At 44.5% G+C, this 25,740-nt stretch overlaps 1 protein-coding gene across 2 annotated transcripts in view; it reads right to left on the bottom strand.

The window, feature by feature from the left end:
• Positions 1-1,970: 1,970 nt before the first annotated feature.
• Positions 1,971-25,740, bottom strand: part of PDGFD (platelet derived growth factor D) — a 189,851-nt gene continuing 166,081 nt past the window's right edge. For both annotated transcript variants that reach the window (XM_063305840.1, XM_063305841.1), the window contains 2 exons: positions 11,777-11,988; positions 1,971-3,632 (listed from right to left, as the gene is read on the bottom strand). In XM_063305840.1, coding sequence (XP_063161910.1) covers positions 3,498-3,632; positions 11,777-11,988 — 347 coding nt within the window. In that variant the 3' untranslated portion in view covers positions 1,971-3,497. The remainder of the gene's footprint in view (positions 3,633-11,776; positions 11,989-25,740) is intronic.

The raw sequence follows: 25,740 nt of genomic DNA, 5'->3' as shown, positions 1-25,740 counted from the left end.
ATTAAATGAAGTGTTGTTACAGAAAGATGAAATTGTTGAGAATTGTAAAAAGAAATTAAAAGATTTTTTATTTTAAAATAATTTAAATAAGGATACTGACATGAGAATGGTTTGGGATGCAAGCAAAGCCTTTATTAGGGGTAACCTGATACAATATAACTCTGAACTTAAGAAGAAGATGCAAGAGAAAATACAAAATATTTTGGATAAGATTAAAAGAAAAGAATTAAGGAATTCCCCAGGAAATACAAGTACCTCCCAACAAATTAAGATTGTACAAATTAAGATTTTGGAAACAAAACTGAACTATGCAAAGCAAAGACATTTTGAATTTGTGAATAAACCAGGGAAATGGTTGGCTTACAAACTGCAAAAAGAAAAAGACAATGATATTAAAACTACAGGAGGGAGGTACTGGATAATGTGGCCATACAAAAAACATTTTATCAATACTACTCTAATTTGTATAACGGACATGATATTCCATTGGAAGAAATAGATGAATAGCTGAGAATACAAAATTTACTGAGGATTACAGAAGAAAAAGACACATTTTGAATGGACCTATAAAGATAAGGGAAGTTCCAGAAGCAGTTAAAAAGTACAACTGCAGCAAGATGATTACTGTATATGTTCAAAGGTGGAAAGGTTTGGCATCATCCAGAATGGAGGAATGCTTGGTGAAGATGGTGGAACTTGCAGAGATGGCTAAATTAACGTCCTTGATTAGATAAAAGACAATATTGACATATATGGCTGACTGGAAACCCCCTATAGCCTTTTTGCATGAAACGGGAAAAAAAATGCACTTATGACTTGTGTTTTTGATGATTAGAAAAAAAAGGATAATAGAAAAAAGTGAGCTTTTTTTGTAAGAGATAATTTTGTAATGATGCTTCTAATTGCTGCAGAGAAAATTAGAAGCTTCTATTTCTTTCTATTCTTTCTCACCGTACTTTTCCTTTTTCCTTTTTCTTCTTCTCTTTCTTTCTTTGTTGTCTCTGTTTTTGATTAGCTGGTGTTAGTTTCTTTAAAACTTTTAATAAAAAAATATTATCCAAATGTTCAATTCTCTTTTGACCGTAAACTGCCCTACATTTTTCACTGGACAACTTACACGAGAAATGAGATAGTATGTGTGTGCTCTTCACAAATATAGAATACACACACTCATACAGAGTAATTGGAAAATACTGTCCCTCAAAGAACTTTCCTATTAGAGATTCAAAACCACAGGAAACTCTCTATCCTGTAGCTTTTCAAATCCTTTATCAATAGCCAGAAACTAAGTGAGTATTATTAATATTGTATGAACCCAATAAACATTTGTTTTGTGGGCTCAAGGCATTAAATTACCTATTCAAAATACAATTCTGATTGTTTTAAGTCCTAGGAGATTACACTCAGCCATGGGAACTACTGATGGCAGTTAAGTAATATTACTTTGTGTAATGTGAAGAATATTGCATTCTGCATGTACTTAAAATTATACTGATCTTTAAATCTGCCCTTCGGAAGCCGTAATTAGAAGTCAATGGCTTGGATCTCATCTTTGTTGTGAAAGTGCTGTTTCAGCACGGTCCTGGATCTGAAGCATAAAAATACTGATTTACCAGTTATTGTAAAGATTGCAGCTAAATAATATTGTGCAACACTTCCAATTCAAAGGCAAAAAGATGTTTGCATCCCCATGTGCTTTGAAGCATCTTATTGGCTTCAGACTGGAAGCCCTGTGCAGCTTTACAAAAAGCCTATGAAGCACTTTGAACTCTTGAGAGCTATATGCCAGTCTTCTCCAATCAGCTGTCTTTCACATACCTTGACTACAGTTCCCATTCCTATTATCCCCAGCTATTTTAGACAGTTTGGCCTACAGATCATGGACTAAAAGTTGGCTAGATATTACAGCCCAGGGCAGCATGAGGAAACCAGTTTGGGGAAGGTTACATCATATGAATGCCAAGCTTTGTTATCAGAACTACTCTACACACAAACAAATAAAATATTATATGAAATAGGAGAGAAGGGGAAAGAGGCAGAAATCACACATCCAGCTTCTGGATCTGCTGATAGTCATCACTAAACCAGATACGTTTTACTTGGAACAGAGGATTTTTAGTTAGATAGCTTGCTTTTTTTATGCCTAGAGTTCAGCGTTTATGTTAGGGGTGGGCAAAATGTTGATTTGAAATAGGTTATTCCAGACCCACAGCAAGCTATTCCAGTTATACCACAAACATGCTCAGTTTGAAACAGCCCTGTAGGATGGAACAGCCCATTTTGAAGTCAAACTATTTAATTTGAAAAAATGTGCATACTACTTGGCTTATCTAAACCAGATTGGCATGGAATCCAGAAATGAAGAGCTTGTGAAGTTTATACCACTGAATTAGTTGAATGGATATACCACTTCCTTTCAGCACAATAGTGTGTTGAAGGTTTCAATCCAGCTTTTCTTCTCCAACTTGTGGTCCTCCATATGTGTTGGACTACTCCCAGAATTCTTAGTTTGATTCTAACATATCTGGAAGGAATCAGCTTGGGGAAGGTTGCCAAAGCCCAAAAGATGCATTTATTTACAACGCTGAGGAAGGATCTTTCTGATCTAGATAGCAAGAATTCTAGGAAGTTCTTCTGAAACTCTAAAATGGGAAGTATACTGATCTTTAGGGTACTGCCTGAAGAGTAGTATGGCTCTTGATAATAGACTGACCCTATTCTAACAATATGCTAAAATGTTTGGTGACAACTTCACACACCAATGAAAGCTAATAATTTGAATGAATATCTGTGTGGTATTTTGGAACTTGCATTTTGAGGAAACAAGGCCAGTTCCATGGAGAGTAATTCATAAATCTATGTAAATAAGCAGATTATATATGGACCCTAGCACACTTGGATCCAGCTTGCTTAATGTACAAGCTTGCTTGCTGTGATCTGTCTGCTGTAATGCATATATCTAGGTATGAATGCCTGTATTGCTAGATGCAGTCTTTTACTTCCATTGCAGGGTTCTGTAAACCTAACACACCTGTATTTGTTGGACTTTGGTGGTTGTATATAAACTGCATTAGCCATTTCGCATATACAGAATTCCTTTTTCCTTAATTTACACTGTAAGTGTGCTTAAGTGTGTTTGTGCAAAGAATTTTGTGCAAAAGTATTGTGAGTACATGCACGCATGAAGAATTTTAAAAGCCAACTATGAATTCAGCCAAAAGAGTGCTGCCATCATGCAGGTAGATTTCATTGCAGGCATGAAAAATTCAGCCCTTGAGTTCACTTGTTTTCTAACACTTAATCCCAGATTTGCATTCAGAGTTGTCAATCTGCTTTATTAATGGTAAGCTGTCATGGCACTTAGCACTTTAAATCAAAAGGCTATGGATGCAGGCTTTTAGCAAAGTTCGGTGGTCACTGGGCAAATCAGCATGGACAGCTCCTTCTTCAGGAGAAAGAGGTCCTCTAAGTTGCAAATAAAACCAGGTTCTCTGCTTTTATCGCGGTGGCTTTGCACTGCAGACACAGTCGCAACGTTCATGGTGCTCCAGTTGAATATCAATCAGTGCCATATTGTTCTTGGTTCTACCCCTCCTCCTGAGATGACCTGCTTCAGGGACAAATCTCAGCACCTAGACAGGTAAGGAAGGAATCAGAATGTAATTAGGATAAGGTAAGAACTTTCTAGGTATGCCTCATCTCAGTAATGTGGAAAGGTAATAATGTCCTTCTTCAACATTTGACTACTTATGAATCTTGGGCATGTCTACTCAGAGTTAAAAGGAAGCTTTTTTTTTTGCTGCAACTTTCATCTAGTATCCTCCAGGTGTTTTGGAAGTACAAGAAATGGCAGCCCATGGCTGTAGGACCCTTGGTTAATTTCAAAGTAATTTCATCACTTGTAAGGTGATCAGTTAGAACCTTTAGTAAAAGTGATTTGTTTCTTCCTTGGTAATCTGCTTAGGAGAGCAGAAGAGGGAGAAAGGAAAAGGAAGGAGGAGGAGGAGGGAGAGAGAAAAGAAGAGGAAGAGGAAGAAGGAGAGGAGGAGGAGGGGGAGGAGGGGGAGGGGGAGGAGGATAACGGGGGAAAAAAATGAGGAACCAAAAGAGAAAGAGAAATGATGCCCAATCATTACAAAACCTTTTTTTTTTTTGAGGCATGTGACTCCCCAAGAGAAAATGTTAAGAGACAGAGAAGATGCTTATTGTATCTATAACTAGTTTATAACTTCATAATTTTCACTAATCATTTCACTTATCGCTTCTTTGGGATGTAAATAGGCAAATTAGTAGTGGAACCAATTCCTTGGTGGAATGATGGACTCTTCTTTGCTGGAAGCAGTCAAGCAGAGGCTGGATGTTTGGAAGTTTTCATCTGGATTCCTGCACTGAATAAGGGACTAAGCATAGTGGCTTCATTAGCCCCTTCCAACCCTAAGATTTTAAGACAGTGTGAACAGTCTTGGAAAACAGTACAATTTTGATCATCTCACTCCAAAAGGAAACTATATAGCTGAAAAGAAGGTGGACAAGGGTAACCAACATGGTCAAGGGGCTGGAACAATTCCTCTATGAGAAAGACTACAGTTTTTGGACTTTGGTTGAAAGGCGGGTGGGGAGGGGGGAGATATGAGGAAAATGAGGCATAAAAGAATTTATAATTTTATGTCTGATGCAGGGAAAGTAGAGGGAGAAATCACTGAAGGTGGGCATTAGCAATCATCAGTGCTCTAAGATGTGAGGCACCAGTGCCAGGTCTGATGGATTACCAGAGTAAATAAATATGGAGCCCCTAAGAAAGCATTCTTCTCATAATCTCTTAATAAGTCAGAGGCCATATCAATCCTGAATGTGGAGCCATGTTAATAAAGCTGAGATGGAACGTACAATGGCCAAGCCAGGTACCAGGTTTATAGGAATATAAGATACTATGATGCCCTTGTAAGTTCCCATAGAATTGAAAATATAGGAGAAGAATTAAAATATGAGCCTGTCCAGAATTTCTGCCTTTGACTCTACTGAAAACCCTGAAGGGCTTTGCTTAGGTACTTTCACTTAGTGAAGAATACTCTGGACTTGAAATACAAACACCATCATAATTTATATTGTTTATGTTCCTGTGCCTCTTAAAAACACCTTTTTGACCTGCTTGTAAGGGTTGAACAGTCCCCTGAATGAATTGCTGATTTTTAAAATGAAGTTTATATGGAAATAAATTAAATTTGAGGCAGAGAGTTGAAATTGTGCTGAGGATTGTGGTTGATCATTAGGGATGGATGATCAGGCTATTTTGTTATCTCAGTTTCATAGGTATTCACTCTCTCCCATTCCTGTATTAATATATTTATGGCAGCCTCCACTTTAAAGGGCTTTTTCCCACCCAGAAATATATGTGAACCTTATTTTGTTAATATTACATAAGCAAGACAAAGAAGTATTGTTTCAATGTCCCTTTGGTCTTTAATGAGGGTCTTCCTTCTCTATACTCCATCTTTGCTCCTTATAAGTATTTTCTTTCAAGGCTGCTGGCACTACCCCCTTCTGAAGTGAGGATCCTCTCCTGGATCCAGTCTTGGTCTTCCTGGGCCAAATGGCTGGAACAAGTGATGGAGCATCCTACCCATTAGAGTCCAGAGCCCGGAAGACATTTCCCCAGTCCCCAGTCTTGGTAAGACATTTCCCTAGTCACCACAATGGATCTGCCCATGAAGAGTCAACACTTTGGTGAATCTGAACAGCTATCAGCAAAATGCCGTGCTAACTGATCACAGCAGCCAGGCAGGAGATCTACTGTGATGCTCTTTCCCCAAAATGGAGTTGGATACCACAAACAAGGCTGCTGGAGAGCATCACACTAATACAATAAGGAAGGACAAGTATATTTGTAAAGATGCTGTTTTAGACACATGTACTTAGTAAATTAATGTAATATATTGCTTATGAACATTTTGAATCATGTAAGATTGAAAAATGAATCATCAAATCGAAAGATTCAGAAGACTGACTACATTCAGGTCTACACATTATTTCAGTACTGGCAAGTTTCTTTCCAGATCTGGAATAAACAGAACAGCCATCCATTCATAATTAAGGATTCCAGTGTTATAGAATTTATAGCATTCTATAGAGTTCAGATAGTTTACCCTTTCATCTTTCTTTCAGCTACTGTATATATGGATACAAAATTCACTTACTTACTTACTTACTTACTTACTTACTTAAAGATTTATAAGGCTGCCCAACTCAGAGAGTGAGACTGTGGACAGTGTACAATATAAAGGTAAAGGTAAAGGTAAAGGTTTCCCTTGACGTAAAGTCCAGTCGTGTCCGACTCTAGGGGGCAGTGCTCATCTCCGTTTCTAAGCCTTGGAGCCGGCGTTGTCCATAGGACACTTCCGGGTCATGTGGCCAGCATGACGACACGGAACGCCGTTACCTTCCCGCCGAAGCGGTACCTATTGATCTACTCACATTTGCATGTTTTCGAACTGCTAGGTGAGCAGGAGCTGGGACTAGCAATGGGAGCTCACCCCGCCGCGCGGTTTCGAACCGCCGACCTTCCGATCGGTAGCTCAGCGGTTTAACCCGCAGCGCCACCACGTCCCTCCGTACAATATAAACGCACCATAAATCAAATAGAAGAAGAAACAAAGAAAACCATCTAACAACAGACAATATATAACTACAAAATATAAAATGTAAAATGGTGACCAAGTACATAAGGAAACAACTGGCCCCAAATGCTGGTTATATCATGGGCAGACAACTATGAACATTTCCCTTGGCTCTAGTAGGCTCCTTACCCTTCTCTGATGAACTTCTCACTCCCTTAATCCTTCCTTGCTCCTCCAGGATGCTTACAATCCACAGCTTACCCTTTTCCTTTAGATAGGTAGGGACATTTTCAGACAAAGCAATGGTCCACAGCCTTCCATTTGTATTTTCTATGAATGCCTTTGGGACCTGAATAGGACATGCTGGCATTGCAATATCTCAATTCACTATTTATTTATTTATTTAAATTAAAGACCAGCAGCTTCCAAGAAAACTATCTACAGGCATGTACATGTGCAGAGATTTCTATCTTTCTGAGCCATAATGTAACTGAGACTTGCCTTTCTCTTGCAGCACATTTCCTTCAACCTTTGAATGCCTGACATATTACATGGGTAATAATATCAGCAGACAGGCTTCTCAGATGCCCTTTCCCATCTTAAAATATTAGGAAAAGGGATTCTCATCTGCTACGCACATAATATGAATTCTGAAGTGCTACAGTCCCTTGTGGACCCGGCATGCTCTCCTTTCTGAACAGTTAAATTGATTCTAAGATACAAAGGCAGTCCATCTCATTTACCCATGTGGCCCTGATTATGGTTGTAAAAAAGTGGCTAGATTAATGTGGAGCAAAGATAGTGAAGGATAGTTAGCTTTTATTTTTTTTAAAAAAAGAAACTTTCCTGGGATAATATCAGTCTCGCCTTTCATGTATCCAAAATAGATTTATCTTCACAGGGTCTATTAATACTAAAGTTCAAATTGGCACTCATTGTACTGTTAATTCATTTGCATCTACATTTACAAAAGCCAGGTCATTTGAAGCTGAAGCTAGAACACTGTCCTTAGTTAATTTTGGTCTGTGATATCTTAATAATGGAAATAGCATAATGGCACACTTGGTAGGTGAATTTCCTTTACTTTTTATATAATGCCCTTGGAATGTAGGCCTTTCCACCTTGCTCTGACCAAATACTCTTTCAACTGGTTACTATCTGACATGTCAGCAGGCAACAGAACTTTAAAAATTCACTAGAATTCATCATAAATTATATTAACCTTTGGCTACTAGGTAGGTATTCCATCTCTGTTACAGAGCTGATATATTTATTTTTCCTTATGCTGTCCATGCAATAGATTCATACTTTTAGACATTTCTCCACATCTCTAGCCCAGCCAATCTGTACAAATGCCAGTTGTCTGATTTTTAAAATGTTTTCACTAAGACCACATCCTGTTCCTAAAGTCAGTCCACCAATCACTTCCCTGGAAGAGGAGCATTGGAGCATGATGGCAGTATTTGCCCAGCTGCTGCTCTGTGAAGGTTTATATTTTATTTCAAGGACTCATGGCAGTTTACACTTAAAAATCATGACAACCCTCTAAAAAGAATATATTAATAATGATAAAATCATTATTAAAATATAAAACCCATAGTAATGACTGGGCTACCCAAATGACAAAGTTCTTATCCTTCAAATGCCTTCTTGAGCACCTCCATTTTGACAGCTTTTCTGAATGTTATGAGAGAGGGCATCATCCAGGTCTCCAGAAGAAGACTTTTCTAGAGGGTTGGTGCCATAACTGAGAAGCACTGATTTCTTGCTGTCCCCTAAATCTCCTACAGGGAGTGACCCTTCTGTATTTCTACCTGGGGCATGCATACTGGATGGATAGACTCAGTTTAAAATAAAGGGGCCAGGGTGGTAGAGGATCTCAATCCCATGCTTTTTTGTCCCCCCATACTTGTCCAAATAGCCAGTAACAAGACTAGGAGACAACTGACATAATAAATTCTTCCCTTACACTATTACTCCAAAGGATATAGAACAAAAGAGACTTTTTCCTGTGCTTCATCTCATCAGAAGGAGGACAAATAGCCATTCTTCACCTGTAATTTACAGCAGTACCAGAATGACCTAACAACCCCAATTATATCCTTTGCTGACACGAGGCCCTATCTTGACTCCATTCCATTATTCAAATGGTCATATCCCTCAGATTTTTTTTTTTAAAAAAAACATTGAATCAGCTGTGACAGTGCTTTGGTATAAAAAATCATAGTAATTTTGTCTTTATAGAAGAGATATATTCATGTGACAAGTCCAGCCTTGACTGTCATTAGTAAATTTCAGTGCAGGTAACAATGATTTGGGAGAGGTGCCAGTATTCTAGCAAGGAATAAAATATGTTTCTTCAGCCAATTAGAACCATCAACTTTGCATCTACCTACTGATGCAGGAAACATACATAATTAGCCTGAGAAAATATAATGAGTGTCAGACACTCTATCACTATGCCAAAAGGCAATGTATCACCATACCAGAGCTGGATTTTGCTAAGAATCATGACAAGGAAAAGCTCAGTAGATAATGAAAAGCTTGTGTGCTTGGAATAGGGGCTTAATCTAGGAAATATTTATGACCTCTGGAATCCAGAGCAGGTCTTCAAGCCCCCTGAAGCCTCCCCCAGCTTTAGAAGAACAATTCTAGCATGACATGAATGTGCACCTTAAAAATTTTATTTTTATTTTTATTTTTATTATTTTCTATTTTTATTATTTTATTTTATTTTATTTTATTTTATTTTATTTTATTTTATTTTATTTTTATTTTTATTAATTATTTTTATTTAGGGTATAATTTTCGCCCAGTCTCCCACCTCCCCTTTTTGGGGAAAGGGGTTGAGAAAGTGGTGGCATTGCAGCTCCATAGGATCCTGGATGAAACGGATTATCTAGTCCCCTTTCAGTCAGGTTTCAGACCTGCTTATGGGACGGAAATGGCATTGGTCGCAATTATGGATGATCTCTGGCGGGAGCGGGTTGGAGGCAGTGCATCCATCCTGGCTCTTCTTGACCTCTCAGCGGCTTTCGATACCATCGACCATGGTATCCTTTTGGGTTGGCTCAGGGAGTTGGGGGTGGGCGGTGTAGTCTTGCGCTGGTTCGCCTCCTTCCTCCAGGGCCGGTCCCAAATGTTGATAGGGGAGGAGAGATCGGCCCCACAGCCCCTTCTTTGTGGGGTGCTGCAGGGATCAGTACTCTCCCCTCTCCTTTTTAACATCTACATGAAACCGCTGGGTGAGATCATTCGTCACCATGGGATGAGGTATCATCAGTATGCTGATGATACTCAATTGTACATCTCCATCCCGGGTGAAGTAAGTGATGCCATGACCACCCTTTCTGAGTGTCTGGGGCTGTGGGGGCCTGGATGGGGAACAACAGGCTTCGACTGAACCCTAGTAAGACAGAGTGGCTGTGGATTAATGGGACCTCGTGTCCCAGGAACTTGTCATCTTTAGTGCTGGATGGGGTCGCACTGCCCCAGACAGATCTGGTTCATAACTTGGGGGTCCTCTTGGACTCACGACTCCTGCTTGAAGAGCAGGTGGCAGTCGTGGCCAGGAGGGCCTTTGCGCAACTTCGTGTTGTGCTCCAGTTACATCCTTTCCTGGACCGAGAGGCCCTCCAAACAGTCACTCATGCCCTGGTCATCTCCCATATAGATTACTGTAATGTGCTCTACATGGGGCTACCCCTGAAAAATATCCGGAAGCTACAGCTGGTCCAGAATGCGGCCGTGTGGACCATCTTGGGTGCTCCAAGATTTGCACACATAACACCTTTGTTGCATGAGCTCCACTGGGTCCCAGTTTGCTTCCGGGTCCAATTCAAGGTGTTGGCTATCACCTTTAAAGCCCTACATGGCATGGGACCAGGATATCTGAGGGACCGTCTCATCCCTATTACATTGACCCGCCCCATCCGGTCATGCAGGGACGGCATGTTACGGACCCCATCTATAAAAGAATTCCATCTAGTGGGGTCTCGGAAGCATGCCTTCTCTGCTGTAGCTCCTGCCCTTTGGAACATCCTTCCCCGAGAGGTGAGACAAGCCCCCTCGCTGCTGGACTTCTGCAAAAGATTAAAGACCTGGTTTTGTAAGCAGGCTTGGAATGGGAGGGCAAATAATTACACCTGGGGATGGCTAGCACCATGAAGTGATCCGGAGGGACCTACCACACTGAAGGTCTGATTAAGATCTCTTCACCATGTAGATTTTATTAGATTTATATTTTTATTGTATTTTTAATTGTAATGGTTTTATATTTTGATCTTGTTTTATTGTAAGCCGCCCAGAGTCCCCCCGTTGGGGAGATATGGGCAGTGAATAAATTTATAAATAAATAAATAAATAAACCTTAAAATTTGGATGGTTTAAAGATTGGCATTGCCCTAGTTTACCTGTAGAGACTTAATAAATACTTGTTCATTATTCCTAATGTATATTAGACCTTAGAGAGCCAATCTGGTGTAGTGGTTAAGGAACCAGGCTAGAAGCCAAGAGATCGTGAGTTCTAATGTCACCTAAGATACAAAGCCAGCTGGATGACCTTGGGCCAGTCACTCTCTCTCAGCCCTAAGAAGCAGGCAATGGCAAGCCACTTCTGAAATCTTGCCAGGAAAACTGCAGGGACTAGTCCAGGCAGTCGCTGGGAGTCAACACTGACTTGAAGGCATGTATACATATATAAAATACATATTGTTAATATATATATGCATACATATACTCCAAGATTTGCACACATAACACCTTTGTTGCATGAGCTCCACTGGATTTGCACACACACACACCTTTTCTTCAAAGCTCTTCTTAAGATGAAGAACTTGGAAGAAGCATGTAGCATATGTGTGGAAGAAGTAGACCACAAGTAGATGGCACTTAGACATGTAACTTATCTTCAGCTTAAAAACGACAATGGCAGTTTACATACATTTTAAAAAAGACATAAAAAGCAAGATCTGCCATTACTGGGATCTCATTACATTTTATATTTATTTATTGATATTGATATTTATGGATTAATGATACTATTTATGATTTCATTGAATTTTAAACTGTTTTATTGTGAACCGCCCAGAGTCCCCCGTGTGGGGGAGATGGGCGGTGATAAAAATATGATAAATAAATAAATAAAATAAAAAATAAGATACCTCATGATACTTTTTCACCAGTTTTCCTGCCGTACAAGCACATTTCCCATTTGTAGAGCCGCAACCACAATTTCCTCCACAGCGTTGGACAAGGAGGCAGCGAGGAAAGAAAACAGCATTGGTATGCTTCAGTTCCTCTCTGACATTGACCGAGTAATTCCTTGGAGTACAGCTGTAACGCTTTGCCTCCTCGTTCAGCCTGTCTAAATCAACTGAAATAGGCAAAAGGGAATGAGGAGGAAAAAGAGAGACCATTGTAAATAAAATACCTGTTCCCCATAGAAGCCAACAAATCAGTTAATCTCTGGCCTAAATTAATTTTGCATATTTTAATTACAGTTCAGCCCCTGCCTCCACCAGATGGCTGTGCAGATCTTTGAATGGGTGTTATGTTTGATGAAAGACTCAGCAAAACCTTCCTTAAAAAATATGCTATTTATTTTAAAAAGAAAAGAAAGGAAAAAGAAAAATACATAGAAATTACAAAACACAAATATTTGCATAGCAATGTTTGCAGAAAAATAGAAGATTAAAAGAAAGTAGAAACCATTCCATTCGAAGAAACACCTCACTTTTGCCCCTAGATATCAGCTTGGATTAAAACAATACAGTGTAAAGGTGTGTTCATGACAGTTTAACATTTTTAAAACTTTCAAAACTGCTTTATTTAGCTATTATTAATAACAAATTTTAGATTACCTGAGAGAGTTATATAATAAAAAATAAGCAATCACAATTAAAGAGTTTAGAACCTTTATTTTAAGAGAGCCCAAATACAGCACCAACCTATATATAGAATTATACTTTACAAGTGGCTTCCAGATTAAGTTGAAGCTAACATCAAACTTCATTTTCACATATGGAGTTATTTTAGACACTGATTCATACTTCCATAGTTTAAGCTGCCATTCCTCTAATGAAGAAATTAAACATGACTTCCACTATAAAGCCTAAAATATCTTGGTAGTAGTTATCATTCATAAACCCTACTGAATGTATTTTGTAGGTATGTAAGCTTTAATTAAAAAACAACAACAACAACTGATAGAAAAAGAAGGTCAACATTTATGATTTGTTTCATCCTTCATCCTATAATAGATCATCTTCCAGAATAGTTGAGCTTTATTACTTTGTCACGTCTTATGGTAAAATGTTCCAGCTTGATTTTTACATTTCTAACAATTTTCTGAATATATGTTGTTGTCATGAGTGCCGTTGAGCTAAAGTCATCAGCGCAATGGCACACATGACAATGACAAGGAAATAGGTGAAGGGGTACAAGTTAAGTAGCCATCAACCTACAACGACTAACGGCCAACAAACAATAGCCAAATGAATCACGGAGCCACCCAAACCATCAGCGGCAATACAACGGGGATCGCCCAGCTGAAAGCAATCAGCAGAAGAATGGAAACCTGATGATGGGCGATCCCGGAAACCCTCACCCACCGGCAGGGCAACGCATGGGACAAAGGGGGGTGACGTGACCGTGAGCGAGGGGGCGCTGACCGGCGCGGGGTATTTAAACCCCGCACCGGCGCGCTCCTGTCACTCTCAGCTTTTTTCCACCAACGCTGTACCTGCCCTGCAATAAACCAGAGCCTGATTCGCAAACCAGTGTCTGAATGTTATTCAGGGGGAGGCAGCGCATGACATAAAGCTGAGAGTCATAAACTCAGCCTCGCCGAGCCCCACCGGACGACAACGAGCCGCGGGAGGAGTAGACGGCGAGAAGACCAGCAAGAGGAGGCCGGAACGGCGCGGGCAAGGAGGGCGAGCCGCGCGGCAAGAGACAGAGGAGGACCGACCAAGGCCAGAGGCACCGCGGACTCCCGGAGCCATGGACGCCCACCCCACCCGACCCGAGCCTCAGCTCCAACCCCAAGGGGAGATGGCGACGGAGGCAACCCGACCGCGGGAGGGAGCAGCACGACTTCCGAAACCAGCGGAGGACCCCGCGCCCCACATCGCACCCCAGCAACGGGCGTGGAGCGACAGCCCCACGGCGCTCAACACGGAGGAGGACGACGGAGACACCCATCAGACGGCGGAGGAAGCGGACCCGCGGCAGAGGGACGATGAACCCCGCCGGCAACCCACCCCCGAGGACGCGCCAACGGAACCGGCCCCAGCGGCGGCGCGGGCTGTGGACGAGGAGGCACGAGCTGAACTCGCGGCCATGCGGGCTCAGCTGACGGAACTCCGGACCATGCTCCAGGCGCTTATGCCCCCCGCGCCACCCAACGACGTCCCCGCACAAGCCCACACCCCGAGCGAAGCATCGAACCCACACGGGCCAGCGGAGGGCCAGCAGACGGCACAGGCGGCCGACACCACACCCCGAGAAGCGAGAGGCGGGGCCGCACAAAACGCCCGGGCCCCAAAGGACTTCCCCATCTTCTTCGATGGGACCCCCACAAAACTCTCGTTTTTTGTGACCAACGCTAGGGAGTTCATGGGGAGGCACGGACACTCCTATGACTCCGAGGCCGACAAGATCGCCGCCGTGGCGATCAAACTCCAAGACAGGGCGGCGGACTGGTACGTCCAACTGTACGAGTCCAGCTCCCCCGCCCTCGCCACCTTCCCTGCTTTCATCAAAGAGATGAAAAACTACTTCGAAGACCCCCTAGCCAAAGTACGGGCGAAAAGCGCACTCCAAAGACTTAAACAGGGCACCCGCACGGTCCCTGACTACGCCCTGGAGTTCAAAGCCCTCGCGGGGAAGGTCAGCGACTGGTCCGAGACCACCCTGCTGGAAATCTTCAAAAGGGGGCTCAACCGCGACGTTCTCCAATGGGCCCTCTACCGCGACGACCCAGAAACGTTACACGGGTGGATCCACCTCGCGGGGAAAGCCGAACACGCGCACCGCACCTTCCTCATGACAACCACGGAAGACACAAACTATGTCGGGAAAAAGGTACCCGGACCACACGGGGGGATGGCCGGCCCCATATACCCTAAAAAGAAGTTCAACCGGGAGCCCTGCGGGAGGTGTGGCAAATTAGGGCACAAGACGGCGGATTGCTTCGCCAACCGACCGCCGACCAGCGCGCCCAAGCCCACCCCGAAAATTAGCCCCAAACCACCCAACCCGGGGCCGCCGCCTCACCGCCGAATGACCGTGGCCACAGCGACACCGAAAGAGGGCTGGGACGCTTACTGGGGGGAAGAGGACAATACCGACCCCGACCAGCCGGCGGGAAATGCTCCCCGCCTGCTCTGAGACGCGTGGCAAGGCAGGCGGTGGGACAGCAACGCGGACCACCTCAACGAAACGACAAAAGCTCCGTAATATTGGCAGCAATTCAACTCTCTGCCGGCAACGGAGCCACCACGGCCGCGGCACTAGTGGACTCGGGGTGCTCAAAAAACCTCATCCACCCCGACCTAGTCGCCAAACTCGACCTCCGCTGCTTCCCCCTCCCCACGCCGCTGGCATTCCACCAGCTGGACGGCTCTACAGCGGGAGGGAAACCAGCCACGCTACAAACCGAGCCGGTCACCCTGCAAATGGGCACTCACACCGAGCGCACATCGTTCGTAGTCACGCACATCGGACGGCCCATTGCAGTCCTGGGGATGCCATGGCTCGCGACAAACAACCCGCGGATCAACTGGGCGACCCGCACCTTCACATTCGGCGACGGCGAGTATCGAGCACCAGTTCCAGCTGGCAAAAGCAACCCCACGGTAGGACGAGCGGAGGCGACCACACAAGACAACGCCGCTACCACAGCAGACCTACCAGAACAATACGCCGACTTCTCCGAGGTCTTCGGAGAGGCAGAGGCTGACCAACTACCCCCCCACCGCAAGACGGATTGCCGGATCGACCTACTGCCCGACGTCCCCTTACCTCGACCAAAAATCTATTCGATGACCCCGAAGGAGATGGCAACCCTCCGGGAGTTCATCGATAAAAACCTAGACAGGGGATTCATAGAGCCAGCATGCTCACCGGTCGGAGCCCCCGTCTTATTCCGGGAGAAGAAAGACGGGACCCTACGGCTCTGCACCGACTACCGGGGCCTAAACGCGGCTTCCCTGTCCAACAAATACCCCTTACCCCTGGTGAAGGACATGCTCGCCCACCTGTCCACGGGCAAAGTCTTTTCCAAATTGGACCTTCGCGAGGCGTACTATCGCATCCGAATCAGGGAGGGGGACGAATGGAAGACGGCGTTTAACTGCCCCCTAGGCGCTTTCCAGTACAAGGTACTGCCCTTCGGACTCGCGGGGGCCCCTGGGGTGTTCATGCAGCTCATCAATGAGGTACTGCATGAACATCTGTTTAAAGGGGTCCTGGTCTACATCGACGATGTCCTTATTTACACAAAAACACACGAGGAACACGTAACATTAGTCAGGCAAGTCCTCGACAAGCTCAGAAGGGCGCAGCTCTATGCGAAGCCTACAAAGTGCGAGTTTCACAAAGAGCGCCTAGACTATTTGGGGTATCGAATCTCCGGGGACGGCATCGAAATGGACCCCGCAAAAGTCGAAGCGGTGCTAAACTGGGAGCGGCCCCGCAACAGACGGCAACTACAGAGCTTCCTGGGATTCGCGAATTTCTACAGGTCATTCGCCCGGGGGTTCGCTGAGATAGCCCTCCCCTTAACGGACCTCCTCAAAACCAAAGGGGTGGGGGACACCCGACGCGCCAAGAACCCAGGCACAGTGCTGAATTGGACTCCCGCGTGCCAGACCGCATTCGACAAGCTGAAAGCGCTGTTCACTACGGAGCCAATCCTCGCGCACCCGGACCCAGAACGGCCGTTCGTGGTCCAAGCCGACGCCTCAGACTTCTCCCTGGGAGCCATCCTGCTACAGAAAGACTCCACGGGGCTCCTGAAACCATGCGCCTACCTGTCAAGGAAGTTCTCCGAGACAGAGAGGCGATGGCACGTCTGGGAGAAAGAAGCCTTCGCGGTGAAATCGGCACTAGAGACATGGCGACACCTACTCGAGGGAGCCACCCAACCATTCGAGGTCTGGACGGACCACCGGAACCTCGAGGCCCTACGAACGCCTAGACGCCTTAGCCCAAAACAGGTCCGATGGGCCCAATTCTTCAGCCGCTTTGATTTCCAGCTGAAGTTCATGCCGGGCAAGAAGAACTTCCTGGCCGACGCCCTCTCCCGACTGCCCCAAGACGAAGAGCCCGCCCCAGACACCATTGGGACGGTCCTATCCGCCTCGCAACTGGGGATGGCCGTGACCACCCGAAGCGGCGCACGGAGGCAGCTCGACGCTACGGCGCAGCCGACGGCGGGACAACCGGCGACGGAAAGAAGCCAACCGCAACTACCAGGGGGAATGCGCACGGACCTCGCCGCCGCCCTCAAAACCGACCCCTGGTTCCTGGCGAACCCCGACAAGGTAACGATGGCGCAAGACCTGGCATGGGGGGAAGGCAGAATCTACGTCCCGGACTCGCAACGCCAGGCGATCTTGCATAGGTCACACGACGCCAAGCAAGCGGGACACTTTGGGTTCCTCAAGACCCTACACCTAACACGGCGCCAATTCTGGTGGCCCGCGCTCAGGCGAGACGTAAAAACCTACGTGGCGTCCTGCCCAACGTGCGCTAGGGCCAAACGGGCACCAGGCAAACCCGCGGGGCTATTGCAACGGGTCGCAGAACCCTCCCGCCCATGGGAGGAAATCTCTATGGATTTTATAGTGGACCTCCCACCCAGCCAGAAGAAAACGGCCATTTGGGTGGTGAAGGACTACTTCTCAAAGCAGGCCCACTTCATCCCCTGCACGTCGGTCCCATCCTCACAACAGCTAGCCAAACTCTTCCTCATCCACGTGTACAGGCTACACGGATGCCCCGCACGTGTGGTGACCGACAGGGGCACACAGTTCACCTCCAAATTCTGGCGGGCCTTCCTGAAGCTGACGGGGACCCAACAGGCCCTATCTACGGCTTGGCATCCTCAGACGGACGGAGCCACTGAGGTTCTTAATGCCACCTTAGAGCAATTTATACGATCATATACGAACTACCACCAAGACGACTGGGCTGAACTGCTCCCGTTCGCCGAAGTCGCATACAACAACGCCGTCCACACGAGCACGGGGAAAACCCCGTTCGAAGTAGTCTCGGGGCGCGACTTCGTCCCCATACCGGAGCTACCTCAACCCCCGGAACCCCAGGTGGACGCCAGCGACTGGGGACGGAAGATCGCGGAAGCATGGCCAGTAATCACGGCGGCGCTGAAGGAGGCACAGGCTGCTTACAAAGAGCAGGCCGACAAGCACCGGCGCCAACAACCGACGTTCCAGGCGGGGGACATGGCCTATCTATCCACCAAGTTCCTAAAGTCAACCCAACCCTCGAAAAAACTGGGGCCTAAGTACATCGGGCCGTTCCGAGTCACGCAAATAGTGAACCCGGTAGCAATACGCCTGGACCTGCCACACAACCTCCGGAGACTCCACCCGGTGTTCCACACCAGCCTCCTAAAACCGGCAACCACCTCCCGATGGCACCCAAGCACGCCACAGCCCGCACCGCTAATGATCGACGGGCAACACCACTTCGAGATAAGGGACATCCTCGACTCCCGCAAGCAACGAGGAACTCTACACTATCTGGTCAGGTGGAAACACTTCCCCCACCCGGAATGGGTGGCGGCGCACAATGTTAACGCGCCTGACCTGACCAGAGCATTTCACCGGGCATACCCCGACAAACCGCTACCAAGGTCAGCAAAACCAAACCCCCCCCCGCAGGCCCCCCCCGCCTCCCGTGCCCCAAGGGAAAGGGCCCCCCCCAAGCCCGCGACTTGGGTGGACCTTCCCCCCCCGGGACTCACTCCCCCCGCCCCGGGCCCACGGGGTGGTGACAAACGATCGCCAGCACCCTCCCCCCGCCCCCCGGCCGCGGGGGAGTGGCAAGCAAGTCAACAGGGCAACCTGGGGGCAACGCCCAGGAGACACAACAAAGGCGACGCACTCTAAATAAGAAAAGAAGGGCCCTACCTGGAGCTGAGAAGCACCCGACCAGCCACGCCTCTCGCCTCGCCGAACTGAGCCAAACAAACAGGGTGTGGTTGGAGCATGCGCACGCCAGGTCAGAACCCGAGCATGCGCACCATGGACACACCCTGGGAAGGCACATGGTAGAGGGAGGAGCAAAGGGAGGGGCGACAACTACTCCGGCGGGAACTTTGAAAAAAAAAAAAAAAAATGTGGCGTTTTGACAGCTCCACGGGGAAAACCCAGAAACCCGGGGGAGAACACTATTCGGAAAGGGGGCAGTATGTCATGAGTGCCGTTGAGCTAAAGTCATCAGCGCAATGGCACACATGACAATGACAAGGAAATAGGTGAAGGGGTACAAGTTAAGTAGCCATCAACCTACAACGACTAACGGCCAACAAACAATAGCCAAATGAATCACGGAGCCACCCAAACCATCAGCGGCAATACAACGGGGATCGCCCAGCTGAAAGCAATCAGCAGAAGAATGGAAACCTGATGATGGGCGATCCCGGAAACCCTCACCCACCGGCAGGGCAACGCATGGGACAAAGGGGGGTGACGTGACCGTGAGCGAGGGGGCGCTGACCGGCGCGGGGTATTTAAACCCCGCACCGGCGCGCTCCTGTCACTCTCAGCTTTTTTCCACCAACACTGTACCTGCCCTGCAATAAACCAGAGCCTGATTCGCAAACCAGTGTCTGAATGTTATTCAGGGGGAGGCAGCGCATGACAGTTGTCCTGTCTAGCAATCATCACTAGGGTAATGTACCAGAGGAAAAACATCTATCCATTTACTCTTAATGTATTATTTGCAGAGAATTTAATGTTTGTCTTCCACTGATCCTCCCATTGTGGGATATCAGGTGTTCTGTTTAAGTTCTGCATCCATTTGATCATGCAAACTTTAACTTGTTCAGTCTCCAAACCATATTTCAGTCATAACTTATATAGACTGTAAAATGTTCTGTATTTTGTGTTACAAATATTTCAAATTCAGCCAAGTATCTGAGCTTACAATCTTGTTTTTAAATTCTGTCTGGACTATACTGCTCATTTGGAGATAAGGAAACCACAAAAGTACTTCTGATCATTCTAAGGAGAATATCTTGAATGACTTCATTTTTGCTTTTTAATAATTGAATTGTCAAATTCTTTACCATATTCATGAAATATATATTTAATACTGAAGCCAGAGGAGATAAGTCTGGACTTCTGAATTTGTCCCATCCTTTTATTAAGCTACAGTATTTCTAATGGAGTGATTTCTTATACTTGCAACACTTCTTTAGTTTTTCATATATTTCTTTGGAACAAATCCTATATGATCAGAGTGTATTAGGCTTGCTAGGAGATTATTTAGTTTTCCTGCCAGGGTAGACATAAAAAGTTTATAATTAACTTTGAATAAATTGGTCTGCATGACTCAACACCTTCCTTTAAAATGTCCCTGAAAGTACTGTGGCCAGCTGTTTCTAACTGGTAACTGGTAACAAGGGACATTTAGGTCATTGAATCTAGTTCGTGGCTAACGGGAGGATTCCCAAATACAGCATCCCAGACCAGGGATGTCTAGTTTTTCCATTAACACATTCAGTGAAAGGGAATCCATCAGCTCTCTGGTAACTGATTCATTGTGGAACCACTCTTCCTGTTATGAGGTGTTTCTTCCCCACCCCAAAAGAATCCACCTTTCTGCAACTTATTGCATGTACTGTCCTCTGGAGACTTAACCTTCAGGTATTTGAAGAAAGCTTCCATGTGTTCCTCCCTTTAGTCTTCTCAAGGCTAAATATTTCCAATCCCTTCAATTACAGGAGTTCATGTCTAGTCCTTAATTGTCCTTACTGTCACCTGAAGTTCTTCCAGTTTGACTGAATCCATCACATCTCAAGACTCAGCACAACACTTGAGGGAGAGGTTGGCCAAGGCAGAATATAATACAACCATTGGTTCCTGAAATTTGGGAAAGTGTTTATCCCTTTTTAATCCCCAAATCCATAAATAATCAATGCAGTCTTTTCTTCTTTCAACAAAAAGCTCATATAAGGCTTCCATCTTTTAAAACAGTCTTTATTGTTTTTTTTCCTGACCAAACTGATCAGCTTCACCACTTCCACAAGGTTCGTCAATTTTATAATCCAATCTTCTACTGTGGATATTTCATTACTCTTCCATCTTTGTGTGTACAATAATCTCGCTGCAGTTGCCATATACAATATTAGATTCCCATATTTCTTTTCTAGTTCATCATCCATAAAACCCAATAAAAATAATTCTGGTTTCATTGTAATATTAATCCACAATATCTTTTGTATCATTGTATGAATTTACACCCACCAAAGTGGGTTAATTGTCAAATTAGCTATGCTGGAAGTGTAAAATAATGAAGGAGGCATTTATGCATAAGGCATGGGCTTGCCTCATTATCATCCTCTTTTGGTTTAATAGTCATAGTTTTGCTAATATGGTTTTTAAAAGAGTAATATGTTGTAAAAATGTAAAAGTGATTCTGAGTTACATACCCAAAATTTGGAACTTATCATTATGTGAAGAACCACTGATTCATCAAGCATAGGTGTAGGAAAAAGATTCTTCTGCAATGGAAAAACAATACCCTATTTTTACAAGTTTGGACTGGTAATACGAGTTTATGATTTGTCTTTCTATTGATGTAACAGAAAGACTAATAAATATTAGGTAAAGGTAAAGGTTTCCCTTGACGTAAAGTCCAGTCGTGTCCGACTCTAGGGGGCGGTGCTCATCTCCGTTTCTAAGCCTTGGAGCCGGCGTTGTCCCTAAGGACCCGTCCGTGGTCATGTGGCCGGCATGACTCACGGAACGCCGTTACCTTCCCGCCGAAGCGGTACCAAATAATCTACTCACATTTGCATGTTTTCGAACTGCTTGGTGTGCAGGAGCTGGGACGAGCAACGGGAGCTCACCCCGCCGCGCGGTTTCGAACCGCTGACCTTCCGATCGGCAGCTCAGCGGTTTAACCCGCAGCGCCACCGCGTCCCTAAATATTACCTTGTCCTTATTCTTTTCTTCTTTCAATTTTTCCTGTTTCATTTTGATATGTTTGTGTGTATGCACTTTTAAAATCCTTTTAAAAGCATATTAAAGGAAGAGAGAGAGAGAGGGGTGAGTTCCACAATTTTACTTTGTAAGTGAATTAGTATTTGGTAGGGAATATGGTAACTTAATGAACTTTGCTTTCACTTGAAAGAAGTGATTCTAGACTTCAGTTTTCAAATACTCTTTTAAAGGCACAAAGGAAATTTCTGGTGAAGTTGAGAGTGGAAATGGTAGTGGTAGCTAAGCAGGACTTTCAATGATCCAAAGATGAAATTACAACTTATACACTAAAACAGAAGCTCTCAATAGTACCCAGTCATTTGATGTATTTTTAGTTGATAACACTTCTGAGATTGCCAAATATGATTCTGCATGAGATCTTGAAAGAGAACTCACTGACCACACTACATTTCAGGGTTCTGGTGCAAGATCTCAGGAGTAAAAATTCTCAATAGTTTTAGGCATTTTTTAAAAAAATGGAAGAGTGGATGCCCAGGCCATCAAAGTAGTTGATCCCTGATATCAAATTTATGTATGTTTAAGAGCACCTTATATGCTTTCCTTTGCTGCCAAAATTCACTCTGTTTTCCCAAGAGTGCCATTATCTCTACAAAGATGTATATATTCCTTGAGATTTAAGCATAAAATCAATGGGAGTTACCAGTGCACTCAAGCACTGAAAGCAAGATCTGGTGTGCATAGCAAAGAGGAAGAATAGAAAGCTATTGATTCTTCACCTTAACAGGTGAAATGTAGTGCTCTGTCATTCTTCAAATCCTCTTCTTTTCATGTCTGGCCATTCAAGCTAATTCTACCTACAAGGAAGAAGAGCTTTCCAATGAAAGAATCATTTTTCATCTGCAGTAATTGTGGGCATATCTAATACCAGCTCAGTTTTACAAGCTATGGTCACTAGTAACTTACAAGTTGCAAAGATAAAGAAGTGCATAAGAACTACTGCTCTAAAGTGACATTAGTGGGAAAGAGAGAGAAGATTATCTCCTTAAAATATTTAGATGCAAAGCAATGAAATCCAGTTTCAAAATAAATATTTAAAAAATGCTGCTTTAAGTATGTTGAAAAGCTACAGGAGTCATTAAAAACAAAGGCAAGCGTTGTGCCAATCAGTTATCAGATATACACCAGCCACACCAAGGGGGAGATTTTATCCCTTATGGATAGTTCCCCAACTAGGTACACTCCAGACTGTTAGATGAAAGTCCCATAATTTCCACTTAGAAACACTGGCTAGGAATTATGAACACAATAGCCTAAAAGATTGGAAGGGACCAGGCTCAGGAAATATTTTCTTATAGAAGGCACACACACACACAAAAGATTGCCTGATGACCTTGCCAAGAAGATGACTATCACTCCCATGAGATTTTGAAAGTCATCTGGCATCTTGCAAGAGTTTGTTTTTTAAAAACATGAATGGACCATCACACAAACGTCTGCAATGGTGTCTGTGGAGAAGAAAAGATTGCTGATCCTGACAGAATCACCACGTATTCCATTTGAAAAATGAATTTATGGCATCAGTGAATTTGAGAACAAGGTTGGGACTGAGGGGCGAAATCCAAATTCCTGAAATTCAGTCACCCCAAAGCTTTATGAGCAGAGCCAAACCAATTTCTGATTTTCCCGCAAGCTTGGATACCTCGGAAGCCTACACTGCAAACAGAACCAAAGAGATGTTGGGTAAGCTCTTGTTTGAAGCCAGTCTTCCTGGCTATTAAATTCCTTTCTTTGCATTTTGTTATGTTTGAGAAGGTGGAGGGAGAAGCAGAGTATAGTTTTTCATTGAAGTATCTTTCCAGGCTTAGAATGACACTGAATCTTCCTGTAAATCCTTCAGGGGTTTAGAATGAAAAAATACTAGAGCCCATTACAGTATGTATAATTTCACTAACAAACTGAAAAAACTTAATAGCAGTAACTTCCAAGCAATTAAAAAAACATTTTAAATGAATATATTAAAAGTAAACAAATGAACTTCAGCAAAGGATCGTTACCTTGTCGTGGTGCTGGAGCTTGAGCACCTCAATGATGCCATGAGCTAAACCGTGAAGGGCCACCCAAGACGGGAAGGTCATGACAGAGAGGTCAGACTAAATGCGATCCCTGGGGAAGGTAATGGCAACCCACCCCAGTATTCTTGCCGTGAAAACTAAATGGATCAGTACAACCAGAGATATGTCGGTATACCATCGGAAGATGAGACCCCCAGGTCGGAAGATGGTCAAAATGCTACTGGGGAGGAACAGAGGATGAGTTCAACTAGCCCCAGACGTGATGACGCAGCTAGCTCAAAGCCGAAAGGACGGCTAGCGGCCGACGGTGCTGGTGGTGAACGGCGAATCCGATGTTCTAAGGATCAACACACCATTGGAACCTGGAATGTAAGATCTATGAGCCAGGGCAAATTGGATGTGGTTATTGGTGAGATGTCAAGATTAAAGATAGACATTCTGGGCGTCAGTGAACTGAAATGGACTGGAATGGGCCACTTCACATCAAATGACCACCAGATCTACTACTGTGGACAAGAGGACCACAGAAGAAATGGAGTAGCCTTCATAATTAATAGTAAAGTGGCTAAAGCAGTGCTTGGATACAATCCAAAAAACGATAGAATGATCTCAATTCGAATTCAGGGCAAGCCATCTAACATCACAGTGATCCAAATATACGCCCCAACCACAAATGCTGAAGAAGCTGAAGTAGAGCAGTTCTATGAGGACCTGCAGCACCTACTGGACAACACGCCTAAAAGAGATGTTATTTTCATCACAGGAGACTGGAATGCTAAGGTGGGCAGTCAAATGACACCTCGAATTACAGGTAGGTATGGCCTGGGAGAACAAAATGAAGCAGGACATAGGCTGATAGAATTTTGCCAAGAAAACTCACTCTGCATAACAAACACTCTCTTCCAACAACCTAAGAGACGGCTTTATACATGGACTTCACCAGATGGACAACACCGAAATCAGATTGACTACATCCTTTGCAGCCAAAGGTGGCGGACATCTGTACAGTCGGTAAAAACAAGGCCTGGAGCTGACTGTAGTTCAGATCACGAACTTCTTCTTGCACAATTTAGGATCAGACTCAAGAGATTAGGGAAGACCCACAGATCAGCTAGATATGAGCTCACTAATATTCCTAAGGAATATGCAGTGGAGGTGAAGAATAGATTTAAGGGACTGGACTTAGTAGATAGGGTCCCGGAAGAACTCTGGACAGAAGTTGGCAGCATTGTTCAGGAGGCGGCAACAAAATACATCCCAAAGAAAGAGAAAACCAAGAAGGCAAAATGGCTGTCTGCTGAGACACTAGAAGTAGCCCAAGAAAGAAGGAAAGCAAAAGGCAACAGTGATAGGGGGAGATATGCCCAATTAAATGCAAAATTCCAGAGGTTAGCCAGAAGAGATAAGGAATTATTTTTAAACAAGCAATGCGCGGAAGTGGAAGACGACAATAGAATAGGAAGGACAAGAGACCTCTTCCAGAAAATTAGAAACATGGGAGGTAAATTCCAGGCAAAAATGGGTATGATCAAAAACAAAGATGGCAAGGACCTAACAGAAGAAGAAGAGATCAAGAAAAGGTGGCAAGAATATACACAGGACCTGTATAGGAAGGATAACAATATCGGGGATAGCTTTGACGGTGTGGTCAGTGAGCTAGAGCCAGACATCCTGAAGAGTGAGGTTGAGTGGGCCTTAAGAAGCATTGCTAATAACAAGGCAGCAGGAGACGATGGCATCCCAGCTGAACTGTTCAAAATCTTGCAAGATGATGCTGTCAAGGTAATGCATGCTATATGCCAGCAAATTTGGAAAACACAAGAATGGCCATATGATTGGAAAAAATCAACTTATATC

The sequence above is a fragment of the Candoia aspera genome, chromosome 5, assembly GCF_035149785.1.
Source record: "Candoia aspera isolate rCanAsp1 chromosome 5, rCanAsp1.hap2, whole genome shotgun sequence".
Taxonomy (NCBI): Eukaryota; Metazoa; Chordata; class Lepidosauria; order Squamata; family Boidae; genus Candoia; species Candoia aspera.
This window is presented reverse-complemented; position numbering and strand designations above follow the sequence as displayed.